This window comes from Macrotis lagotis, chromosome 1, assembly GCF_037893015.1.
Source record: "Macrotis lagotis isolate mMagLag1 chromosome 1, bilby.v1.9.chrom.fasta, whole genome shotgun sequence".
Lineage (NCBI taxonomy): Eukaryota > Metazoa > Chordata > Mammalia > Peramelemorphia > Peramelidae > Macrotis > Macrotis lagotis.
Genome location: NC_133658.1, coordinates 129,217,266 through 129,239,101, shown reverse-complemented (window position 1 = coordinate 129,239,101; position 21,836 = coordinate 129,217,266). Strand labels below are relative to the sequence as shown.

General features: G+C 37.1%; 1 protein-coding gene across 1 annotated transcript in view; it reads left to right on the top strand.

Moving 5' to 3' along the window:
- Nucleotides 1–19,031, top strand: part of CDS2 (CDP-diacylglycerol synthase 2) — a 40,049-nt gene extending 21,018 nt beyond the window's left edge. Inside the window, exons 6-13 of the mRNA XM_074207984.1 lie at nt 511–569; nt 1,804–1,886; nt 10,321–10,408; nt 12,085–12,153; nt 16,806–16,958; nt 17,744–17,863; nt 18,221–18,324; nt 18,610–19,031. Coding sequence (XP_074064085.1) covers nt 511–569; nt 1,804–1,886; nt 10,321–10,408; nt 12,085–12,153; nt 16,806–16,958; nt 17,744–17,863; nt 18,221–18,324; nt 18,610–18,751 — 818 coding nt within the window. The 3' untranslated portion in view covers nt 18,752–19,031. The remainder of the gene's footprint in view (nt 1–510; nt 570–1,803; nt 1,887–10,320; nt 10,409–12,084; nt 12,154–16,805; nt 16,959–17,743; nt 17,864–18,220; nt 18,325–18,609) is intronic.
- The last annotated feature ends 2,805 nt before the right edge of the window (nt 19,032–21,836 follow it).

The window sequence follows — 21,836 nt, the reverse complement described above, 5'->3', positions numbered from 1 at the left end:
GTCCAGTGGCAAGATATAGATCAGGATGATTGGATGGTCCTGGATGTGGTGGAAGATCTTGGCCTTTTTAAACTTAAGCTTTAAAGTCTTTTCCAAGTCTCAGTTTGACTGAGGCAATGCCCATTCAGAATGGATAAATGTGCAATAAGTGACGATATAAATTTCTCTTTGTAAAAAAGAACATGTACACACATTTAAGTGTGCACATATATGATGAAACTTGGCCATGGTGTTTTACCTTAGCTGCTTGTTCAGAAGCCAGTGATAGCTCAGTCTGTGTTGCAACATAAACAACATCTTTCTTTTGGGAAAGCTGCTGAAAAGAACACTCATGCAACTGAGCCTGGTAGAACCATTAGTGGTAATGCTATTTTTTTGTTTCTCTGGCCTTGAAATATTGCCAGGAATTTAGCCAAAGGGCCACTAAGCAGTGATAATGGAAATAATTAAGAGTTGAGTCTTGGAAGTGACTCATCCCTATCTTTGTCTGTTTTCCTTCTTTCTAATTAGGGTTCTGCATGTTTGTACTGAGTCTTGTGAAGAAGCATTATCGACTCCAGTTCTATATGGTAAGAAGAAATGGAGGATTGTGGAGGGGACGAGGGACCAGTGGAAAGAAGCAACTTTAGGGTGCTCTTAGTTTTAAATTAGATTCCTGTGTGAAAATTCATCCAGATTTTGCTGTCTTTGATTGTAAGGTAATAAAGACTCCTTCTCCATCCCAGGGCAGTTGAAACAGATGATGATGGGAGAGCATCTTAGAGTTTTTAGAGCTACTCAGTCCCTTCAATCAGATGCTATTATTTGGTATAGTATATAGGACATTTCTCTTGAAGGCCTTCTGAGTGATTTGAGCAAGTCATTTCATTTTATTTCAGGAACCTCCTTGTAGAGTGACAACATTTATAAATTCAGGAAGTGTTAGACCTTTCTTTTTTTTAAATTACAACTTTTATGTGGATCCTACTTCTACTACTTTATAGTGGTGTGACCTTGGGGAAATTGTTTTCCTCTTGTAAGCCTAGGGTTCCCATCTGTAAAATAATGATAATAATACTTGTTCTTTTTTTTAGTCATAGTGATTTTAAGGAACATATTTTTGTAAATCTTGAATGATTTATTGTGATTAGTCTCTACCTCATCTTTAAGGCCAGGGACAGTGTCATCTGCTTTTTTTAAATGTCCCTTACAAGACCTTAGGTTAAAGAGTTGAATTAAGTGATTTTGAACTTCCTTTCTAATTCTGAACCCTATGATTCTAAGATAATGCTTTGTGAACTCTTACTCAGGATTAGAATGATGGCATAATATAGTGGAACAAACACTGGACTGGAAATGAGGAAACCTGGATTCTAGTTTTTACCCTGCCACAAAGAACCCAAGTGGTTAGTTCCCTGGCTGAAATGGAGGGAACTCCAATCCAGCTCTGAATATAGTCAGTCATCAGTGACAAACATTTTTTAAAGCACCTATTATGTGCCAGGCCTGTGCCAAGTGCTTCTGAAACAAAGTAAAACAAAAATAAAATCTCCCTTTGAAGGAACCCAAAGAACACAGGTCTTCCCTGTTTTGACCATGTTGCTGATCTCAGTTGTCTTGGAGGAAGTCTTGGAGGTGGGTATATCATGAGCAAGTACTCAAAGTAGAGACTATGCACCTACCTCCCAAAGGAGTAGAAAGAAAAAGGAAGAAGCTTTTCTTCTATTCATAATTCACCATAACTCTCTATTTAAAAGGCTGTCCTCTGAAATGACTTTAGTGATGGACTAGAGTCTAGGATACTTTTTTTTCTTTTTCCTACAGTTTGGTTGGACTCATGTGACTCTGCTCATTGTTGTGACTCAGTCACATCTCATTATCCACAATTTGTTTGAAGGAATGATCTGGTAAGTTGGAGCAAGGTGTGTATGTCTGTGCATATGTGTCTGTGTGTTTGTGTGTCTGTGTGTGAAGGGAGGAACAAACCTTACTCTTCACTATGGAAAATGAGACCTCAACTGAATCTTCCAGATTCAAAGTTATTCACCAGAACCACTACTAAACACTGCAGTTACCAAAAGACTTTTCCCCTCCTCTCCCAGAGACTCTTCCTTCTCAGGGAGCTCACATTCTAATGGGGGAAGATAGCATGTAAATAACACAGTACATACAAGATATATGCAGAGCAGAGGGAAGGCACTGAAGTGGGAGGGCACTAATACCTGGGACCTGGGAAAAGCCAGTAGAAGGTGAAATTTGAATACATGAAGCCAAGAAAGGCTAAGAGATGGAGGAGAGTGGGCAGAGAATCCCACATGTGAGGGACAGCCCGAGGACAGGAGGGAAAGTGTCATATGGGAGCTGCAAATAGGTCAGTGTAGCTGGATTCTAGATTGGAAAAGTAGGGAGGATCAAGTAATGAGCTCTAAATGATGCTGGAGATAACTGGCAGCTATGCTGAAATGCATTGGGTGGGAGGGTGAGGTTGATGTGACTGGGCTTAGATTAGAAGTCACCTCATCAGCTAAAGGAGAAAATTGGGGGCAGGAGTCCAATGAGGAGTTTATTACAGAAGGCTTCTGAGCCACAAGATCTTATTCCTGTGACTTCTTTTGTACAAATAAATTATGAAGCATAGATAAAGAAACTTCAGTTATCTTCGTAATCTAGGACAATCAGAATCCAAAAGAAAGTTTAAAAAAAAAAATCCCCCAAACCCAAGAATTGATACTTACTGACCCTGAGCTCACTCACTACTCCCTTTTCCACCTCCAGTGCTCCCAGGAGTTAGACTAATGTAGCAGATTCAAAGATCCCAAACAAGTTTACAACAGAACTTGCTCCTCTTGCTCCTCTTACATCCCTGCTCCTTTTCTACAAGGTCATCAAACCCCCTGCCCCCCCCCCCCCCCCCCCAGATCCAGGTTGTGGAAATTTGCTTGAGCTACAATAGCCATACTGGCTGTAGACCTTCAGGAATAAGAAGCCTGCTGGGGTCCACATGAACTGATAGAATCAGGCCAGAGAACTCAGGAATGAGGGACAGGTCACCAGGACATGATAGTACTTGTAAATTGTGTGTGTGAGTGGGAAGCAGCATTCCACTCAGTCTAAGGGAAGAAACAGCAGTCAGCAGAGGATTGCCTAGCCTGGGAGAAGATTGATGCTTTGAGATCCAACCCACAAGGAAGCCAGCATCATCAGAGGGGAGAAATTCATAGAATCAGAATTTGTCTGAAATTATCAAAGATCTTGGGAAGAAGAGAACCCAAAGACCTTGAACATAAGCAGACATATCAACAAGAAAAATATTAAAAACAAAAGGAAATATGACCTTCAGAGCTAGTAAATGAGTTGATGAAATCTATGAATAAATTATGCAAAATAACAGAAAATGAGCCTTGAAATGTGAGAACATAGAACCCCACATGCTATTTTTGAGTGGCTCAAAAGCAAAAAAGAGAACTAGGAGAGCAGAATTTGATGGCACAGAAAAAATGATGAGTAGAATAGGAAAAACTGGAATCTGCTGTGGGATGTGCATATCAAAGAAAAGAGCACAATACAGAAGAAGGGAAGAGAAAATATGCTTACTATGCAACAAAACCCACTGTCCTTAAAGATAAGATTTGTAGAAATAACCTAAGGACCATAGTTCTCCTAGAAAAACATGATAGGACAAAAAACCTTAACACCATAATGCAAGAAAATATAATAAAAGGATTGCTCAGAACTTTTGAACATAGAAAATGAAATATCAATAAAAAGAATTCATAGATCAACTTCAGAAAAAAAGCCCATGACTACAAACTCGAAGACACGTAGTAGCTAAATTTAACAATCCAGTAAAGAACCAAATTCAGAAGAATCTATTCTGTACCCATCAGGAAATGTAGGAAAGAATAGGATAATGTATTTGTAAGAACAATGCAATTTGAAATGCTGCCCAGGTTGTCCTATCCTGAAAATCTGAGTTTAACCATTCATGAAAAAAGATGAGCATTTAATGATAGAAATATTTGAAATTTGTTTAGAAAGAAAACCAGAACTGAAGAGATGTTTCTTGAATACCCCAAATAATAGAAATGTAGGAGGACTGAATAAATGCAACAGCCAAGGACAGTAGCAGCAACAGAGTGACCACAAATAAGAACAGTAAGAAACTTCTAAATTTGCATAAGGAGACAGGTAAAGATAGAATTTTGTTGAAGGTAATAGTGAATAGATGGGTCTGGGGTATTAGGCCATACCTTGCCTGCAAGTAAATTCATTTTTTTCTATGGGACTCCATTACAATTTGGGAAGATAAATGAAAGGAGAAAAGAGGAGCAGGGAAAAAGGAATTATGTTATGTTGGAGTTGTTGATAGAATTTTTCCTAGATATGACAGAACAGACCAGAGACAAGAGTGCCAGAAATTAGTTAGTAGTATTATTAATTACTTTCATTGCTAAGAACAGATTTGCAAATCATGAGACTGCTCCTGATTGGAGCTCCATCATGCTGTAATTCAGCTGAGAGTATATACATGCGTAAGTGAAAAGAGAGGGGGGAAAGTAAATTATAAAACAGTTTTAGAGCTTTAATGTTCTTCCCAGAACACTGTGCAGGACAGTGCAGCAATTTCTACAGGTTTTGATCATCCTAATAGGACAACACAGGTGCCCTCAAGTACTGTGGGTATGGTCTTGGGGGTACATACTGTTTTTGCTTGGGTACAGTATAGATTTATACTTATTCACTTCACTTAACACAGGTAAAAGAATTCAGGACTTGTCATGATATAACAGATTATTCTGACTGCTTTGTTTTTGTTGTTGTCCAGGGCAGAGCCTACCTCTGAAAAAGATCTCTAGAAACTAAATTATTATTATTATTAAATTCATTACATGTAACACATCAATCAGTATAAAAATCATAATTCTCTTGACAAGAGTCAAATCAAGAATTTGCAGTGAAGGGACGGTGACCTATTTGGTATCATACAGAGCCTACAGAGAAAAGGGGTAAGGAAGACAGGGAGGATTGAAAAAGGGGGCATAAGAGGGGGTCTTGCTTTAGTGGAAAGGAGTTCCATTGACAAATGATCCTGTGAGTGAAGAGAGATGCTATGTGCATCAAGATAGGTACCTTGTGCTGTTTATGGTTTGGGAAATATGATGGTTGAAAAGTCTACTTAGCCTTCTTCATAAGGTGGGATGAAATTGGAGTTCCTGAGGGCACTGCCTCGAATAGGAGGTCATGGAGACAGGGAAAAGACTTTGAGGCAAATGGGGATAAAAAGGTAACTAGAAGTTATAGTTCTGCAATGAGTTGCATAATCAGGGATGTGATTGGGGAGGGACCCTTTCATGGGGCAATGTCCTCTTTGACTCCTGCAATAATTGGCATTATACTGGGAATGAGACACAGTGGAAATCCATGAGTGGTAGACACTGCTTAGAAAGGAGAGCCTCTAATGGATGCCTTGAAAAATTGCCATTATAATGGCAAATCAGAGAACAAGGTTCTAGAAAAGATAGAAAGAAAAGATGGATACAGAAAAGATTTTTGACAAGGTACAAAATTATTTTATGGTAAAAAAACCCCCTACAAAGTACTGGGGTAGAGGAACTTTTAAAAAAAACAATCTAGAACCTAAAGCAAACATCATTTGTAATGATGATGCCCTAGAACCTTTCCCAATAAATATAGAAGTGAAGGATACTCTTCCCACTATTTAATATTGTTTTGGAAAATATTAACCAAGAAGCAAGGCAAGAGGAAAGAATTTAAAGGTAATGTAAATAGGTAAAGAGGAGATAAAACTATTTCTATTTGCTTATGATATGATTGATGATTTGGAAGGTCCTAGGGAATCGGTAAGGATACTAATTAGTAAAATAGTTTCAGCAAAGTTGCAGGTTGCAAGATAAATCCTCAAAAACTTACAGTATTTCCATATAATTTCTATATAATGATACTTTCTCTATAATTTCTAAATAATAGAAGGAAATTAATATTTTAAATACAAAATGCATAAAATATCTGTGGATCAACCTTCCAAAGCACACAAAAGACTTGTATAAATTCACTTAAAAAGTTAAAGAACAACTTAAATGCTGAAGAAATATTCAATGCTCTTGGCTAGACTGTGCCAATATAATAAAAATGACAATACCACACAATTAATTTATACTTTTCAATGTTATATCAAATTTCTAAGGGGGATACTTTATAGAATTTGGTGAAATAATAAAAAATTCATTTGGAAAAACAAATAGCTAGAACATAAAGGGGAAATAGCCTTTTCAGACCTCAGACTCAGACTATGTTATAAAGCAGTACTCAACAAAACCTTTTGGTATTAGTTAAAAAACATATCAGTGGTACAGAGAGATTAAGAAACAATAGAATTCAATAATCCTTTGTTTGATAAAGTGAAAAACAAATGACTAGGAAAAAACTCACTTTTTGATTAAAAAAAACTACTGGGAAAGATTTAAAGTAATCTTGCTTAGACCAGCATCTTATACCATATTCCATAATTCATTATAAATAGCTATGTAGACTTAATAATAAAGGTTATACTATAAAAAGTTAGAAAAGAAAACAGATCAGTATCTTCAGAGCTGTGAGTAAATGTATTCTTAACCAAATTAAAGATAAAACAGATGTCTTTGATTATTTGAAAAATTTAAAAAGTTTTTTACAGTCAAAATTAATGTACTTATGATGAGAAATGTGGTAGTCAAATGGGGAAAAAGCACCTCTATCAAGTTTTTTTTTTTGCAAGGCAAATGGGGTTAAGTGGCTTGCCCAAGGTCACACAGCTAGGTAATTATTAAGTGTCTGAGGCCGGATTTGAACTCAGGTACTCCTGACTCCAAGGCCACTGCTCTATCCACTGCACCACCTAGCTGCCCTATTATCAAATTTTTTTGAAAAGGGTTAGGTATTCAAGATATATAAACATCCTATATAAGTACATATATGTATATAGTATGTATTTATATGCATGTACATATGTATGTACAATGTGTTCTCTCTCTGAAACAGCTGTTTTCCAATAGATAAGTGGTCAGTGGCTTTGAGCAAATAATTCTCAAAAGAACTGCAAAGTATACACAGCCATGTGAATTTTCTAAATCCCTAATAAGAAGAGAAATTCAAATCAGAACAATCCTGAGCTTCCACCTTTCATCCTGTGAATTGGTAAAAATGACCAAAGAAAGGAGAGTAACCAGTGTTGGAGGGATTGTGGAATGAGGAGGTATCAAATAACCCTCTTGGTGGAACTATTATGTGATAACAAATATTTTGGATCAAAATAAAGTGATTAAAATATTCATTCTCTTTGAATCAGAGACTTTTATTATTAGGCTAGTATCCCAAAGCAGCTGACAGTTAAGAAAGACCTCATATATACTACAAAATATTTACAGTAGCTCTTTTTGTAATCACTATTGTAAGGGCAGCCAGGTGATACAGTGGGTTGAGTGCTGGGCCTGAAGTTAGGAAGACTGTGTCCCCACCCCCGACAAGTCACTTAAACACTATTTGCCTCAGTTTTCTCATCTGTAAAATGAGCTGGAAAAGGCCAAGTCTTTCTTAAGAAAACCCTAAATTGGGACACAAAGAGTCAGACTTGATTGAAATGAATGAACAACAATTATGGTTAATAAAGTAGACAAATTGTGGAACTTGAGTATAATACAATATTACTGTGTTCTAAGAAATTATGTGTGATAACTCCAGAGAAACTTGTAAAGATCTATCTGAAGACTGAAGTAAGCAGAGTCAAGAAAACAATATACACAATAACTACTACAATATAAAGGGAATGCATATTTGTACATCAAAAAATAAAAAATTGGAGCAGCTAGGTAAGTGGATAGGGCACTAGGAGGACCTGAGTTCAAATCCGGTCTCAGACATTTAATACTCACCCCATTGTCTTGCAAATACCAAAAAGTAACAAAACTATAAAAATCAAGATATTAGCAGACACCTCCATCTTACCTCTTTTTGGAGATAGAAGGTGCATAGGTGTTATACATTTCACCTGTTTAGATTTTTTTAACGTATTGATAAGTTGTGCTGATTTTTTTTCCCCTCTCTAAAAATTATTCTTTGTTACATGGGATGGCTTTCTGGAGGGGAAATATATTTGAGATAATTATGATGATGTAAGAAACAAAAGATAAAATCTTATTTTTAAAAACAGTAATTGCAATAGGCCAGTTGAGAAGTGATTGAGGATCTCAAAATAGGGTTGTGGTTGTATGAGTAGAGAGAAGGGGACATGTGAGAAATGATGAAAAGATAGAAACAAGATTAGGGAAGTTCAGAAGTAGAAAGGGTTTTGGAGAAAGTAAGTTCCTTGTAGGATATGTTAAATTTGAGGTGTCCAAGAGGAGACTGTAGATCAGCAGAAACTGGGAATCATCTTAGAGATGCTAATTGAGCTCATAGGAGCTGATGAGATCACCAAATGAATTATGTATGGAGTGAAAAGAAAAGGATTAAGAGGAGAAATGAGAGAACAGTTTGATCTTAAAAACCCAGAGAGGAAAAAGTACTGAGGAGAAGAGAATGGTAAAGAACATCAAAAACCACAGAAAGGTCAAGAAGGATGAAGACGGAAGGCTAACAAATTGAACAATTAAGAGATTATTGGCAGTTGTGGAGAGACCAGTTTGAGTAGAGTAATGAAGCCTGACGTCTGAAGTGGTATGAGAGGAGTTTTAACTGTAGAGGCAAGGAATGATAGAAGGTATTAATTAGCAAGGATGATATGATCAATGAGGCTTTTAAAGACATTTTTAAGGGATACGTTTTTAGGCAGCAGACAAGGAACCAGTAGTGAGGGAGAGATTAAAGATAAGAGAGTTTAGAATTTTGGGATGATGGTAGGAGAAATGAGTTCAAAGGTGTGTAGAAAAGGTATTTTGGTGGAGGAATCATCAAGCATGTGAAATATGGAAGGGAGAAGGAGAACTCTTGGGAAATGGTCTCAAAGTGTGTGAGGTGAGGTTCTCAGTTGAAAAGGTGGGTGGGGACAAGTTTAAGAGGAGAATGGAAGGTATGGAACAGCTACTGAGAAGAGTGAGATAAAAAAATCAATTAGGGAGGAATAGAATGTTTGCCTTGCTATCCTGATGGTTCAATTGAAATTAGTTGCCATAATTTGTAGTGAGCACGATTTACTGATTTCTTCTAGCTCAGTTCAGCAGCATGTCAATAGGAGTGGAAGGGGCAGATAAATGGGAGTTAATCCAGAGCTGGACTTGGCAAGGCATGATCACCAAGATTTGGAAAAATTAATGAGAGTTTTATAATAAGAAACAAGAATACTTTTCAGAATGTTTGTTCCACTTCTGAGCTAGTGCTTTGGCAATTGAGTTTCCAAAAAGGGTGTGTTTGTGTTTGTGAGTGTGTGTGTGTGTGTGTGTGTGTGTGTGTGTGTGTGTGTTTCTGTCTGTGTCTGTCTTCCAAAGGCTTCCTCATGACATGGATAAGGACCTTGGAATCTATAAATTTGTGGACACAAACTCAAGGACATTTTTTCACACTATAAAGACTTGAATTTCAAGTGCCATGATAGTTTTTCATCTTAGACCCAGCTTAGTTCAAAGAAGTTTATTCCTGGCCCAGGGGGATGGATTTTTTTTTTTAATTATAGCAGACCTCACACAGACTGTTTGCCAAGTTACAGAATAGCTTTGATCTACCTGTGTTGATTGAAGGAGTATTCGAAACTGGATTTGTATATCTTTACAGGGTGAAGGTATCTCTTGTTTGTGTTGCTTGTTATGGTCATGATTTTGATACACCAGAGATGATAGTTGTTGCTCTGTGGGACAAATCAGAGGAGAGAACGCATCAAAACTGAGATATCCAGGGCCACTTTAAAGATATTCTTGGTTTGTTTCTTTTTATTTATTTATTTATTTATTTAAGGTTTTTGCAAGGCAAATGGGGTTAAGTGACTTGCCTAAGGCCACACAGCTAGGTGATTATTAAGTGTCTGAGACTGGGATTTGAACTCAGGTACTCCTGACTCCAGGGCCAGTGCTCTATCCACTGTACCACTTAGCTGCCCCCTTTTTATTGGTTTTTGAAAGGCAATAAGGTTAAGTGACTTGCCCAAGGTCACACAGCTAAGTAATTACTAAATGTCTGAGGTCTGACTTGAACTTGAGTCCTCCTGACTCCAGGGCCTGTGCTCTATCCACTGAGCTACCGAGCTGCCCCTAAAGATATTCTTTAAAAACAAATGTTAAAGTTGTTTATATTTAATTAATCTTGACAACTTGCTAATGATACTTCTGATTTTATTCCTTTTTTCATTCCTCCTAGGTTTATTGTTCCCATTTCATGTGTGATCTGTAATGACATCATGGCCTATATGTTTGGCTTTTTCTTTGGTCGTACCCCACTTATCAAGGTGAGAGAATTTTCTTTGACATGAAATATCACAAGACAATTTTTTCAGTGGGAAAAACTTGCCTTCAGAGATAGAAAACTAAGTGATTTTTAAAAATCAAATTTTTAAAATTTTGAATTTAGTAAAGACCAAATAAGATTAACATTTCCATATGATGTACAAAGTAGAATGGAGAAAGGGGATTGTGCATGAAATGGGTGAATCTATGTTAACTGCAACTTCCTTTTTTTCCATTAAAAATAGAATAAATTTAATGAGTAATTTTCGAAGCTATCTTGCTTGTCTTTGTTTCCTTCTGTTTTCTCCTATATATTTAAAAAATATTGCTTTCACTTTTTTTCCCTTTGGGTAACTATTGGGTTTAAAGCTTAAAGAGCATTATAAAATTATCTATTCTAATCCTTTAATTCAAAAAAGTTGTCATTATTATATAAATTGTTCTTTTGGTTTTGCTTCTTTCAGCCAAAAAAGGTTTTCTCAGGCTTCTTGGAAATCAGAAATCTTACCTTTTATAATTTTTTTCCACAGCATTAAAATATTCACATACTATAAATTTCTTTATTCATTCCCTAGTTGATGGATCATGACCTTAGTTTACAGTTTTTTTTAAATCATCATGAAAGGTGTTTCTGTAAATATTTTTGTACATATGAGTCCTTGTCTTCTTCTTTGATCCCTTTTGGGTATTATATCTAGGATTGGTACAGAAGGCTAATTTTGGGGGCATAATTTCAAATTGTTTTCCACAGTGGTTGGACCAATTCACAGCTTCTTCAGTATATATTACTGTTTTAGGGGGACTCTTTTTGATATAACCTTCTTATACTTTATTTTTTTTTGTCATCTTTGTCAATTTGATAGGTGAGGTAGATCCTTAGAATTGTTTTCATTTCATATCTCTGGTTATTAATGGTTTAGGAGTATTTTTTTCATATGTGGTTGATAGCTTAGATTTCCTCCTTTGAGAACTCATATGGCTATTTATCTAAAGCTTTCTTTCTTAAATTAAAATAGTGCCATATATTATAAATACTTATATGTATATTACTCATATATTTACACACACACATATATATATATATAACCTATATATTAGAAATTGGACTTTTATTAGGGAAATTAAAAAGATTTTTTTCCTTATTAACTGTTTCTTTTCTAATTTAAACTAAATTAGTTGTGTTTGTGCAAAAATATTTCAATTTATGTTATCAAAATCATCAATTTTATCTTGATATTTTCTCTATCCTCTTTTTTGGTCCTGAACTGCTTATAGTTGTGAGAAGTATTTTCTTCCTTGTTCCTCTAATGTGTTTATGATGTGACTTTTTAAATCTTAAGTCATATATCTATTTGGAACTCAAAAGAGATTTCAGGAGAACTAGAGATAAAGATTTATGAATCTTCTACATAGAGGTGATTTCATCCATAAGAGTGGATGAAATTGTCTAGGTAGATAGAGGTGTGAGGGGAGAAGAAGCTAGATTCTGTCAGTTTGAGGTCAAAGTAGGCAATAGCAAAATGTAAGCACTATTTTTTCTAGAAGTTTAACATTAAAGGGGAGTAAAGAAATTGGAGAGTAGTTTAAGAAATATATATAGATCTATGTGTATATGTGATGACAATAATGATGGCAATCCTATTCTATACTCGTTTGTTTGTTTTTTTCCTTCCTATAGCTTTCTCCAAAGAAGACATGGGAAGGCTTCATTGGAGGATTTTTTGCCACTGTTGTGTTTGGACTTCTGGTAGGTGACAACCCCAAGTATGAAAATGTTTGTTGTTTGAATTATTGCAGGTTATGTAGTCAGTGATCCATGAGTGTATCAGTGTCTCTGAGGTGGGAGGACTGCTGAGTGTTTGTTCCAGTTCAGAGGTGTGCAGCGTAGAGAGAAACTTAGAAGCCCAGAAGATGAAAATGTGAATCTTCCCTGTGATGTTTGCTTACCTACCCATCTCCGAAATGGAGATATTTTTGGCACTTACTTTATTGGGTCATTTTGAGGATTAAATGAGATAAAGTATATAAAGTGATTAGCAAATCCTAAGATATTATATAAATATGAACCATTTGTCTGTTTTTCAGTTTTACATTTCATGGGTACATTGACATATGAAACACTTCTTGCTTTGAGTTAGGTCTGTATCATAGCTTTGTAGCTGTCCAAGTTGTGTTCAGTTGGCATGGATCAGCTAGGAAGCAGTTGGCTAAAGAACAAATCAACCTGGCAGTCATTTGAGTTGCCTTTTAAAGTGACACAGTGTCACAGTCCATTGCCAGAATGGCAACTGAGAGATATTGAGAGAACTACTACGACCACTAACTCCTAATGAGTCATCGGAGCTAAGCATTTTCTTCTGTGTTCTAGCTTTCTGCACCAGAATCTGTCATCTTTTCTTACCTCCTTTAAATTATTTGCTCAACCCTCTTGTGACCAGACAAAGCAATCTGTATCCTTAGGCAGTCAGCTCATTGAAAGGGAAGAGGATTTGGGGGAGGGATATGTGGGTGTGATGAGTTTATTAAAAAGGAGAGGATGAGAGATTTGGGTTGGGTAGGTGGGGGGGGTATCTCAATGTTGCCCTCTTCTGGCTATTTGTAAAAAATGCATTCCATAGTTTGTGTTTCTGTATCTAATCTTTTAATGGCCACGGTTCCACTTCTGATAAGTATCCTGATCCCACTGTTTGGAGAAATGTCTCCAAAAAACCCAATGTCCTTAAGCAGCGAAGATTCCATCTTTTAGGGGAAATTCTAATTCTCCCTTTCCATTTAGTAGTTATGGTTTTCTCTTAAGAACCCACTTAGCAGTAGTAACTTGTGTGTTTGTGTGTGTGTGTGTGTGTGTGTCTGTCTGTCTGTCTGTCTGTGAGAGAAGGTGGGGGAGAGAATGAGAAAGATCACTGTAGGGGGATCCTGGTATCTGCTCTTTAAGACTAGAAGTTATACATGAGTTGATTGGTATTAGATGAGAACCTTAGTGGACATTTAAATAATGGAGACAAACTCAAACTTGAGGTAGCAGATGGTATTTTGTTATCAAGAAGGTGTCTCCACCCCCCCCCCCCTTTGGCAGTTCAGGTCCACAAGCCTGTCAGCTTAGGAACTTCTAGGGCAGAATGCCTGCCTCTCCAGCAGATTTTCAGGGAAAAGAAAGAAACAGTAGCTTTTATTATTATTATTCTCATTTTCAAAAGAGGAAACAGAAGCAGATAGAAATTAATTGATCTTCCCAGGACCTAAAACAGTAAGTGTGAGGCAGGATTTGAATTTTAGTCTTCTAAGACTACTAGCCTAGAGTTTCAACCACATTCTAAGATGGATAGCATCCTAATTTCAATGATGCTTGGGAGATGAAATTTGCCTCTTTGTAGTAAAGAGTTCTGGTTCATCTTGTTGCTAAAACTTTGCATCTCATCACCTCCTGAAAACTTAATGATTATCTTTATGCTAATGATTGTCAAATCTACTTATCCAATCCAGATATCCAGTCTTGTGTCTCTAATTGCCTATTAGACATCATGAACTAGATAATCTCCTGTACACTTTAAGCTTGACATGTCCAAAATGGAATTCATTATTTTCCCTCCAAAACTCTTCCTTCTTAATTTTCTTATTCCTTTAAACTGTAGGTATGTCTAATCTGGGGTCTTCAGGCTACATGCAGACCTCAAAGCCCATTCATGTGGCATTATTACATTTTATTATTATACTAGGACATGGGTTACATTGAGATTAATATTAAATTCTATATGCAGTCCTTGACAAGTTTTTGTTGGTGATGTGGCCCAGAAGAGCTAAAAGGTTGGACATCCATGCTTTAAAGGGCTTTAAAGGACTCCTGTGTCTCATCCCCCATGCTCACAGCCTTGGTCTTGTCCTTGACTTCTCTTTCTTATCCACCATATCCAATCTATTATTAAGACCTGTCAATTTTACCTTAAGTAACATCTCTCTTCTGACACTGCTACTACCCTGGTGTTGGCTTATCACCTTATATATGAACTATTGCAATAGCTTACTCATTGATTTCTCTTCTACATCTCTCTCCTCATTTCAGTCCATCCTCTGCTCAGTTGTTAAAATGATCTACCTAAATTGGAGGTCTGATCATGTCACCCATTCCACCACCACCACCAGCAGTACTCCCCCAACTCAATTCAGTAAAATTCCAGTGGTTTGCTGTCATTTCTATGATCAAATGTAACATCTTCTCTTTAGTATTCAAAACTCTTTACAATTTGACCCCATCTTACTTTTCCTTTCCACCTTCTTCCCCTTACTATACCATGCAATGCAGTGATGCTGGCAACTTTGCTGTTACTTAAGAAAGATTCCCTATTGTGGACGTGTTCCCTGGTTCTCTTCTGTGTCTGGAATGCTCTCACCCTTATCCCTTCCTCATGCTTCCCTGGCTACCCTCAAGCCCCTGCTAAGGTCTCACCTTCCTCAGAAAGCTTTGTTCTGGTACCTACCCTCTCTAATGGATTCGTGCCTGTTTGTTTACATGATGTGTTTTCTGTTAGAATGTGACCTCCTTGAGAACAGGAGTTGTCACCATCTTTTGCTTTTCCTTGTTTCTTTAGCCCAGATTCTGGCAGTAGGCAGGATAAATAGGCACTTCATAAATGTTTATTGAATGATTGGCAAACATTTGAGGCAATGATTTTTAGGACTGGTTTCTTACCTGATTTTGTCCCCTATGAGAACAAAGACCTTTTTTTTTCCCCTAGGAAGTGAAGAATCTTTTCAGGTTTTGGAGATGATGTTCTTGTGGGAAATGAAGTATTACCTGCCTCATTTCACTCCTTCAGAAAGCCAGTGAACCAGGTTCACTGGACCCCAACTGCCAACAGAATTTCTTAGAGCACGTGCTTAGCAGGTAGCTTGCATTTTGGTTGGGACAAATATCTCACAGGATCCAAGTAGGAATGGTTAGGTTATGATCTACAGTTTTCATTACATTAGCTTTCCCTTAAAACCTGTCTGTCTTCTAGATTTCCTTATTTCTGGTAAGGACACCAAAATCCTTTCAAGTCACCCTTGTTCACAACCTATCATCCTGAACTCTTGACTTTCACTTATTCCTTCTATCCAATCAGATCTTGTCACTTCTACCTCCATGGTCTCTTGCCCCTCCTAATTGCTCTTTCTGCCTTAGGCTTCCTCTCCTCTTCAGTTCATCATCCCCACCAGTGCCAAAGTGATTTTCCTAAAATGCAAGTCTGACTCTGTCATTCCCCTTTAAAACTCCTCTGGTCCCCTCTTTGCTTTATGATGATCTCATCCACTTAATGTCAGGGATGTGTGTGTGTGTGTGTGTGTGTGTGTATTTCCATAATTCCGAGTAAAGTAGTACATATATATCTTAGAAGTAAGTAAAAATACATATATTGGGAATGTGTTCAAAAATAATTTTATTAGTAAAAAGGTTCAGTCAGAAATAGTTTGGAGACCAATAGTTTAAAGAATCAACAAAGTGTAAAGAGACTAGGTGATGAATTCTTTGGATGCAATTCTGGAAAATCACTTAACCTCTGTCTGCCTCAGTTTCCTCACCTGTAAAACAGGGGTAATAATGCCTTCCCCTTTTCTTTCCCCTTTTTCCTCTTCTCTCTCTTTTCTTCCTGCCCTTCTTCCTCTTTTCCTCTCCTTTCCCTCCCTACCTCTTTCTATCCCTTTCTTTTATGTGTAAATGTGTTTATTGTGATAGAAAGATTCTGTATGAAAATAAGAACTCTTCTTGTTGAATTGTTTTAAGTCTTGGGCATGAGAGGTGTTCTGATCTGGTGGATAGATTAATGGATCTATCCATTAATGGATCTATCCAGAGGAACAAACTAATTCCAATTCCATCTCCGCTCCTAAGGGAATTTGAGAAGTCATTTATCTTTTCTGAGTGGATGTTTCCTTATTTGTAAAATGAGGTTGTTGGACTAGAGAGTATCTAAGCTTTCTTTGAGCTCTAAATTTATGATCTTTTGTTTTCTTTCGGGGCTCAATGCTCCTAATCAACAAATGCTTATTAAGTACCATCCTTTGCCTAGCAGGGGCAAGAAGTTCCAGAAGATTAGAACTTAATCTCTGTCCTCAAGAAACTTTGAGATGATGAGGTGTGTATGGAGTACAGAATGAAGAGTTGGTTGTGTGTTGGAAAGTGGGCATCTTAAGAATTTGAGAAACCAGGTCAGCATAAAGTCAACAGAGATATTTCCCAGAGGAGGTGAAACTTGAGGTTGTCCCCGAGGGACTGGTAGGATTTGGAGAGGAGGCCCTTTCTATACTCAGACTTGACTAGATGGATAAGTCCTACAATATAAGGAGAATGATGGGGGGGGGTCACTTTGGAAAGACAAATTGTTCTATCATTAATCTGGTGCATTTTTTCTTTCCAAATAGCTCTCCTATTTAATGTCTGGATGTAGATGCTTCATCTGTCCTGTGGAGTTCAACAGTGATACCAACAGCTTCACTGTGGATTGTGAACCCTCAGATCTCTTCAGACTTCAGGAATACAACATCCCTTTGGTGATTCAGTCCATTATTGGCTGGGTGTGTACCTTTCAACTGGGCAATGACCAAGCCCAACAAAATTCATGCATTTGGTTGAGAGTGAGAGTCTTCTCTACAAAAAAATTTCCAAAAGTTATGAGGATACCAAATCAAAAAGGGTAGTCAACTTAGCAAAAAGTTCTGGTTCAAAATGAGGGTAACTTCTCTCCCCAATTACCCCCCCCATACCAGTTATTTAGAATGATATGGAAGTATGCATATATCTATGGGGTCTTGCATGTTATAAGGTCATAAAAAAATAATTTTTTTTGGTATTTTTTGCAAGGCAAATGGGGTTAAGTAGCTTGCCCACGGCCACACAGCTAGGTAATTATTAAGTGTCTTAGGCTGGATTTGAACTCAGGTACTCCTTACTCCAGGGCCAGTGCTCTATCCACTGTGCCACCTAGCCGCCCCCCCAACAAATAATTTTTAAATAAAGTTTTGGAAGTCCTGTAACTAAGGAATAAAAAGTCATCTTGGAACTATTTGTCAATTTATATTAAGAAAAATGATCTTTCAGTAATTATCTACCAGTGACTGCTTCTTGCTCAGGGTCTTCGTGTTTGAAACAAAATTTGGCCAAGCATGTTTATTTCTCTTACAGAAGAAAAAATCCTAAGAGACATAGTTTTAGAATTTTATTTTATTTTGTTTTGTTTTTTATATATTGGCAAGCTTTGCACTTTGAGAAAAACTATAGACCTGGCAAAGTTAACTTCTTTCAGGAATGTTATTAAAGATATAAGATAAAAACTGAAGGCAACCTCAACTTTCTTTTGCAGAAAACAGTCCGGATGTATCCCTTCCAGATCCACAGCATTGCTCTTTCCACCTTTGCCTCCCTCATTGGCCCCTTTGGAGGTTTTTTTGCAAGTGGATTCAAACGGGCCTTTAAGATTAAGGTAGAAGAACCTCTCTTATTCTTTCCATCTTTCCTCTTCCCAAAGATGAGGGCTAGTCAGACTTTCTGAATTCATTTGGCCTTCTTATTATATTTGTTGAATTTAAGTGGAATCATTCAAATTAAGCTTTTCATTTCAGGAAATGGCCTCCTAATTTGTCTTTATTTTTAAAAGTTCATTTGCCACAACACCACTATGTTCATCTGTCTTTTATATCCATGTCTTTGGCTAGGGATGAGGACAAATGCTTATTTTTTTCTAGATTGAGGACTAGTTGGGTTTGTGGTAGGATTTAATCTGGGTATGTGCTTACTGTACTGAATTTAGATTGACAGATTCTCTTTTTAACTCTGGTAGGACTTTGCCAACACTATCCCTGGCCATGGAGGTATCATGGACCGCTTTGACTGCCAGTATCTGATGGCTACTTTTGTTAATGTGTACATTGCCAGTTTTATCAGGTAACACAGCTTTCCTCATGCTTCAGATGAAGGCTCTTTGAATTTGGTTGTTCAGTTTGCTTTTGCGGCATTAAGTTTTTAGGGTGTCAACTATGAATATAAAAGCATGTATTTTAGTCAAATATAAATGAATTTCATGATTGACCATGTTGCTGTGCCCTTGCCACTCAAGTGATGAGTACTGACCAATATTTAATGCAAGAAAAAATAAGCCATGGGACATAATCAGCTTATAAAAGTGCCTTTGACCCTGATTTAATTTTTTTTTCCTGGTTTTTCTTTCAGGGGACCTAACCCAAGTAAATTGATTCAGCAGTTTTTGACTTTGCGTCCAGATCAGCAGCTTCACATCTTCAACACCTTAAAGACTCACCTTATTGATAAGGGGATGTTAACTGCCAGCACTGAAGACCAGGGGACTACCTAGAACAAGGACAGTAGGATCAGAACTGAGCTCTAGGGCAAGTCTTCAAGTCAATCCCAGCTTGTGTGACTGTTAAGACATTATAAAACCTCATTTCACTGTTTTTCTTTTTTTTTGTGCTGTGGGTTTTAAAGAACAAATATCTCTCTCTATATATACATATATATTACATATGTGTATTTATATGATATGACTAATTGCATAAATCAGAGCTTTGAGTTGGAAAAAACCACAGGAGTTAAAACTATGTGGGTTTAAACAAAATAAAACATGAAACCCATAACACTAGGGGTATTTGTTCAGAGAGTTGTTCTGGTGGATCCAGGCCCTTTAAATTTAACAGTCCCTCTGTCCTGTCTACTTGGAAAGCAGAGCTGCCGAATATGGGTGGATGGCCAGATCAGGTAGTAAACTTTACCCACTGCTATAGCCTTTCTAGCTAGCCTAAAACTTGTGCACAGCCCAAATTACTTTGCAGTCACAGAAAGCTTTTACCACAAAACCTTTTCAAGTTCCAGCATCAACTCTTGGAATGGAAAGCAAAGTTGTCTTCTGCTATGGAAAGAGTCATAGAGTCTGACAAATGCTTATTTATCAAAAAAAGCATCTTAATGGGATGACATTTCAATTTAAGATATCCCATTTTGAATGAGTATTGCTATAAATTGATTTTTAACCTTTGCTCCAGTGCACCTTAGAAGATGTCTTTTGATTTTAATTAAAATAACAAACAAAATTGTGGAGCATGAAAAGTGATTTAAAAAATTGTCTGGAGATGGTGGAATGCTAACCTGGTGGCATTTTCATCTGTCTACAGGAGATCATATCTAGCCTAATATATAGAGTTCTCACATTATTAGACACAAGCCCTAGCTGGAATAGCTTCACTGGTTCTGTCACTCTTCAGGGATCATGTCATTTATGTCTATCTGCTGTATTTAAGCTGGAGACTTGATGCTGCTGAATCATTTCTATTGATTTTGTGTTTTTCTTTGAGCAAAGAGTAGGGAAGGATTGTCTTATAGCCTATGGGCTCTTTGCTTTATCTTTTACGTGGTTGACTTAAATTGTACTGTTGCACTGGTGGTGTCTGTAAATATTCACCTATTTGTAACTATTATGTTTCTCATCTAAATTGAACCCTGTTGCAAACTCAGTCTTTGAGAACCTTTGTACAATTCTGAATACTTTGATGTCTAAATACATAATCAGTCTTGGACATTGCTAATATCAACCTACTTTGTCTTTTTTCAAGAGTCTTAAAAAAAGGAAAAAAGTTGTGGCTTTTTTTCTCCTTGAGTGTAGGATAAAAATTGTCAAGAGGAGAAAAGCTCTTCACCTCCCTGGGGAGACCCCCCAGGTCAAAACAGGGTGATTCTGAGAAGGGAGCCTTGGTCAGGTGGAGCTTGTTGGTGCCAATGTGCTCTGCTTTCTGTGTTGAAATCTAATATAGTGTAATTTCCTTGGCACCTTGTTCTGTTTACTTGTGTCTTTTACTATCCTTGTTACCTTTCTGTACTCATTAGACCAAACTTCTTACTGGAGGACATGTGGGTTTTGATGGGGGGGGAAGCAGAGCTGAGTAAAGCTTTAATACCTTCATGCATGTGGAATAGAATCGAATTTGCACTCTCTCTCTCTTTCTCTCTGTGTGTGTGTGTGTGTGTGTGTGTGTGTGTGTGTGTGTGTGTGTGTGTGTGTGTGTGTGTGTGTGTGTGTGTGAGAGAGAGAGAGAGAGAGAGAGAGAGAGAGGAAAGGGGGCATATTAGTACACTTAGGTGGCTGTTATAGTTTGCCTCTTTTCTCTTTTCTTTAGTACCAAGACCTCCTTATAAGGTAGCCTGATGAAGTGGATGGGGTTTTGGAGTCTGAAGACCTGTGTCTAGCCCTGACATTGGCACTTGTTAGTGGTCTGATTTGTAGAAAATAATTGTTTGCCTGTGGTTCACTTTCTTTCCCAGTAAAGTGAGAGGCTTGGACTAGATAATCTCTAGGTTACTTCTAATTCTAAAATGGTCTGATTCTGTCAGGACAGGGATAAAAATACCAAAGGTCATTTTTATTATTGGGTTATTTCCTGACATCTCAAAATAAACTTATTCAGAGCCTAAAACTCTAAAGAGAAAAATCAACAATGAATGATTGACTTTCACATTGAAATGTAGCTTTATCTAATCTGAGAATCAGACTACAGTCATTCTGAATTTGATGTATTTGGCTGGCATTCATTCTGTGATGGAACCTCATTTACAATTCAAATGAGGAAACTTGTATGCTATGTCTGGAAGGACTGGGTTGAAAGAATCTTGATAAGAGAGGGGAATCTGGCAACCTGAGAGATGTTGGCACCTAGTGAGTTTTCCTTTGTCAGTAAAATCACAGTCTAGCTTGAATAAGGACTATACTTGGGAATCTTTTAGGGCTTGATATGGGAAGTATATCACCTCTTAGAAGAAAATTAAGGTTATAGCATAGCTTTCTGAGGATTGTGAAAATATAGGTAATATAGGTAACTTCTAGATTTTCTTTGGAAACTTTGGTTTTAACTTCTGCTCTCACCCTTTCTATCAGTTGCTAGCATACCATTTGGCTTGAGTTTTATACTTATCTTCAAAAGATATGTAATTTCAGTATACTCCTTGACCATCATAGATCCCAACCCTTGAGTGTCTTAGAATATTTTCAGGCAAGGGCCATCATAAAGAACCTCCTTTTTTTTTTTTAAATAAGAACCTCATTTCTTAGTCTGCCTTCAATAGAGTCTCATTAAACCTAGCTAGTCTTGAACTGAACTTGTTTGGGGTTGATTGTTATGCAGTCCAAGGCTAGATCTTTATTCAAAGATTTTTTTCAGCTTCATGTAGGACTTGCCAGAGTTTACAATGTATTAGTGTTGCATTTGAGAGTTCAAAGTTATGCCTATAACTTGATGTGTTGAACTTCTCATTTGCTTATTTCCCTCATTTGTATCCTGACAATGGGATTTACAAGAAAACTTGTCAAAAGTCAGGCAAACCAGAAGGAGAAAGACTGCACAGTCTGCGTCATTCTTTTTTTTTTTTTAATTTTTAAAGATTTTATTTGAGTT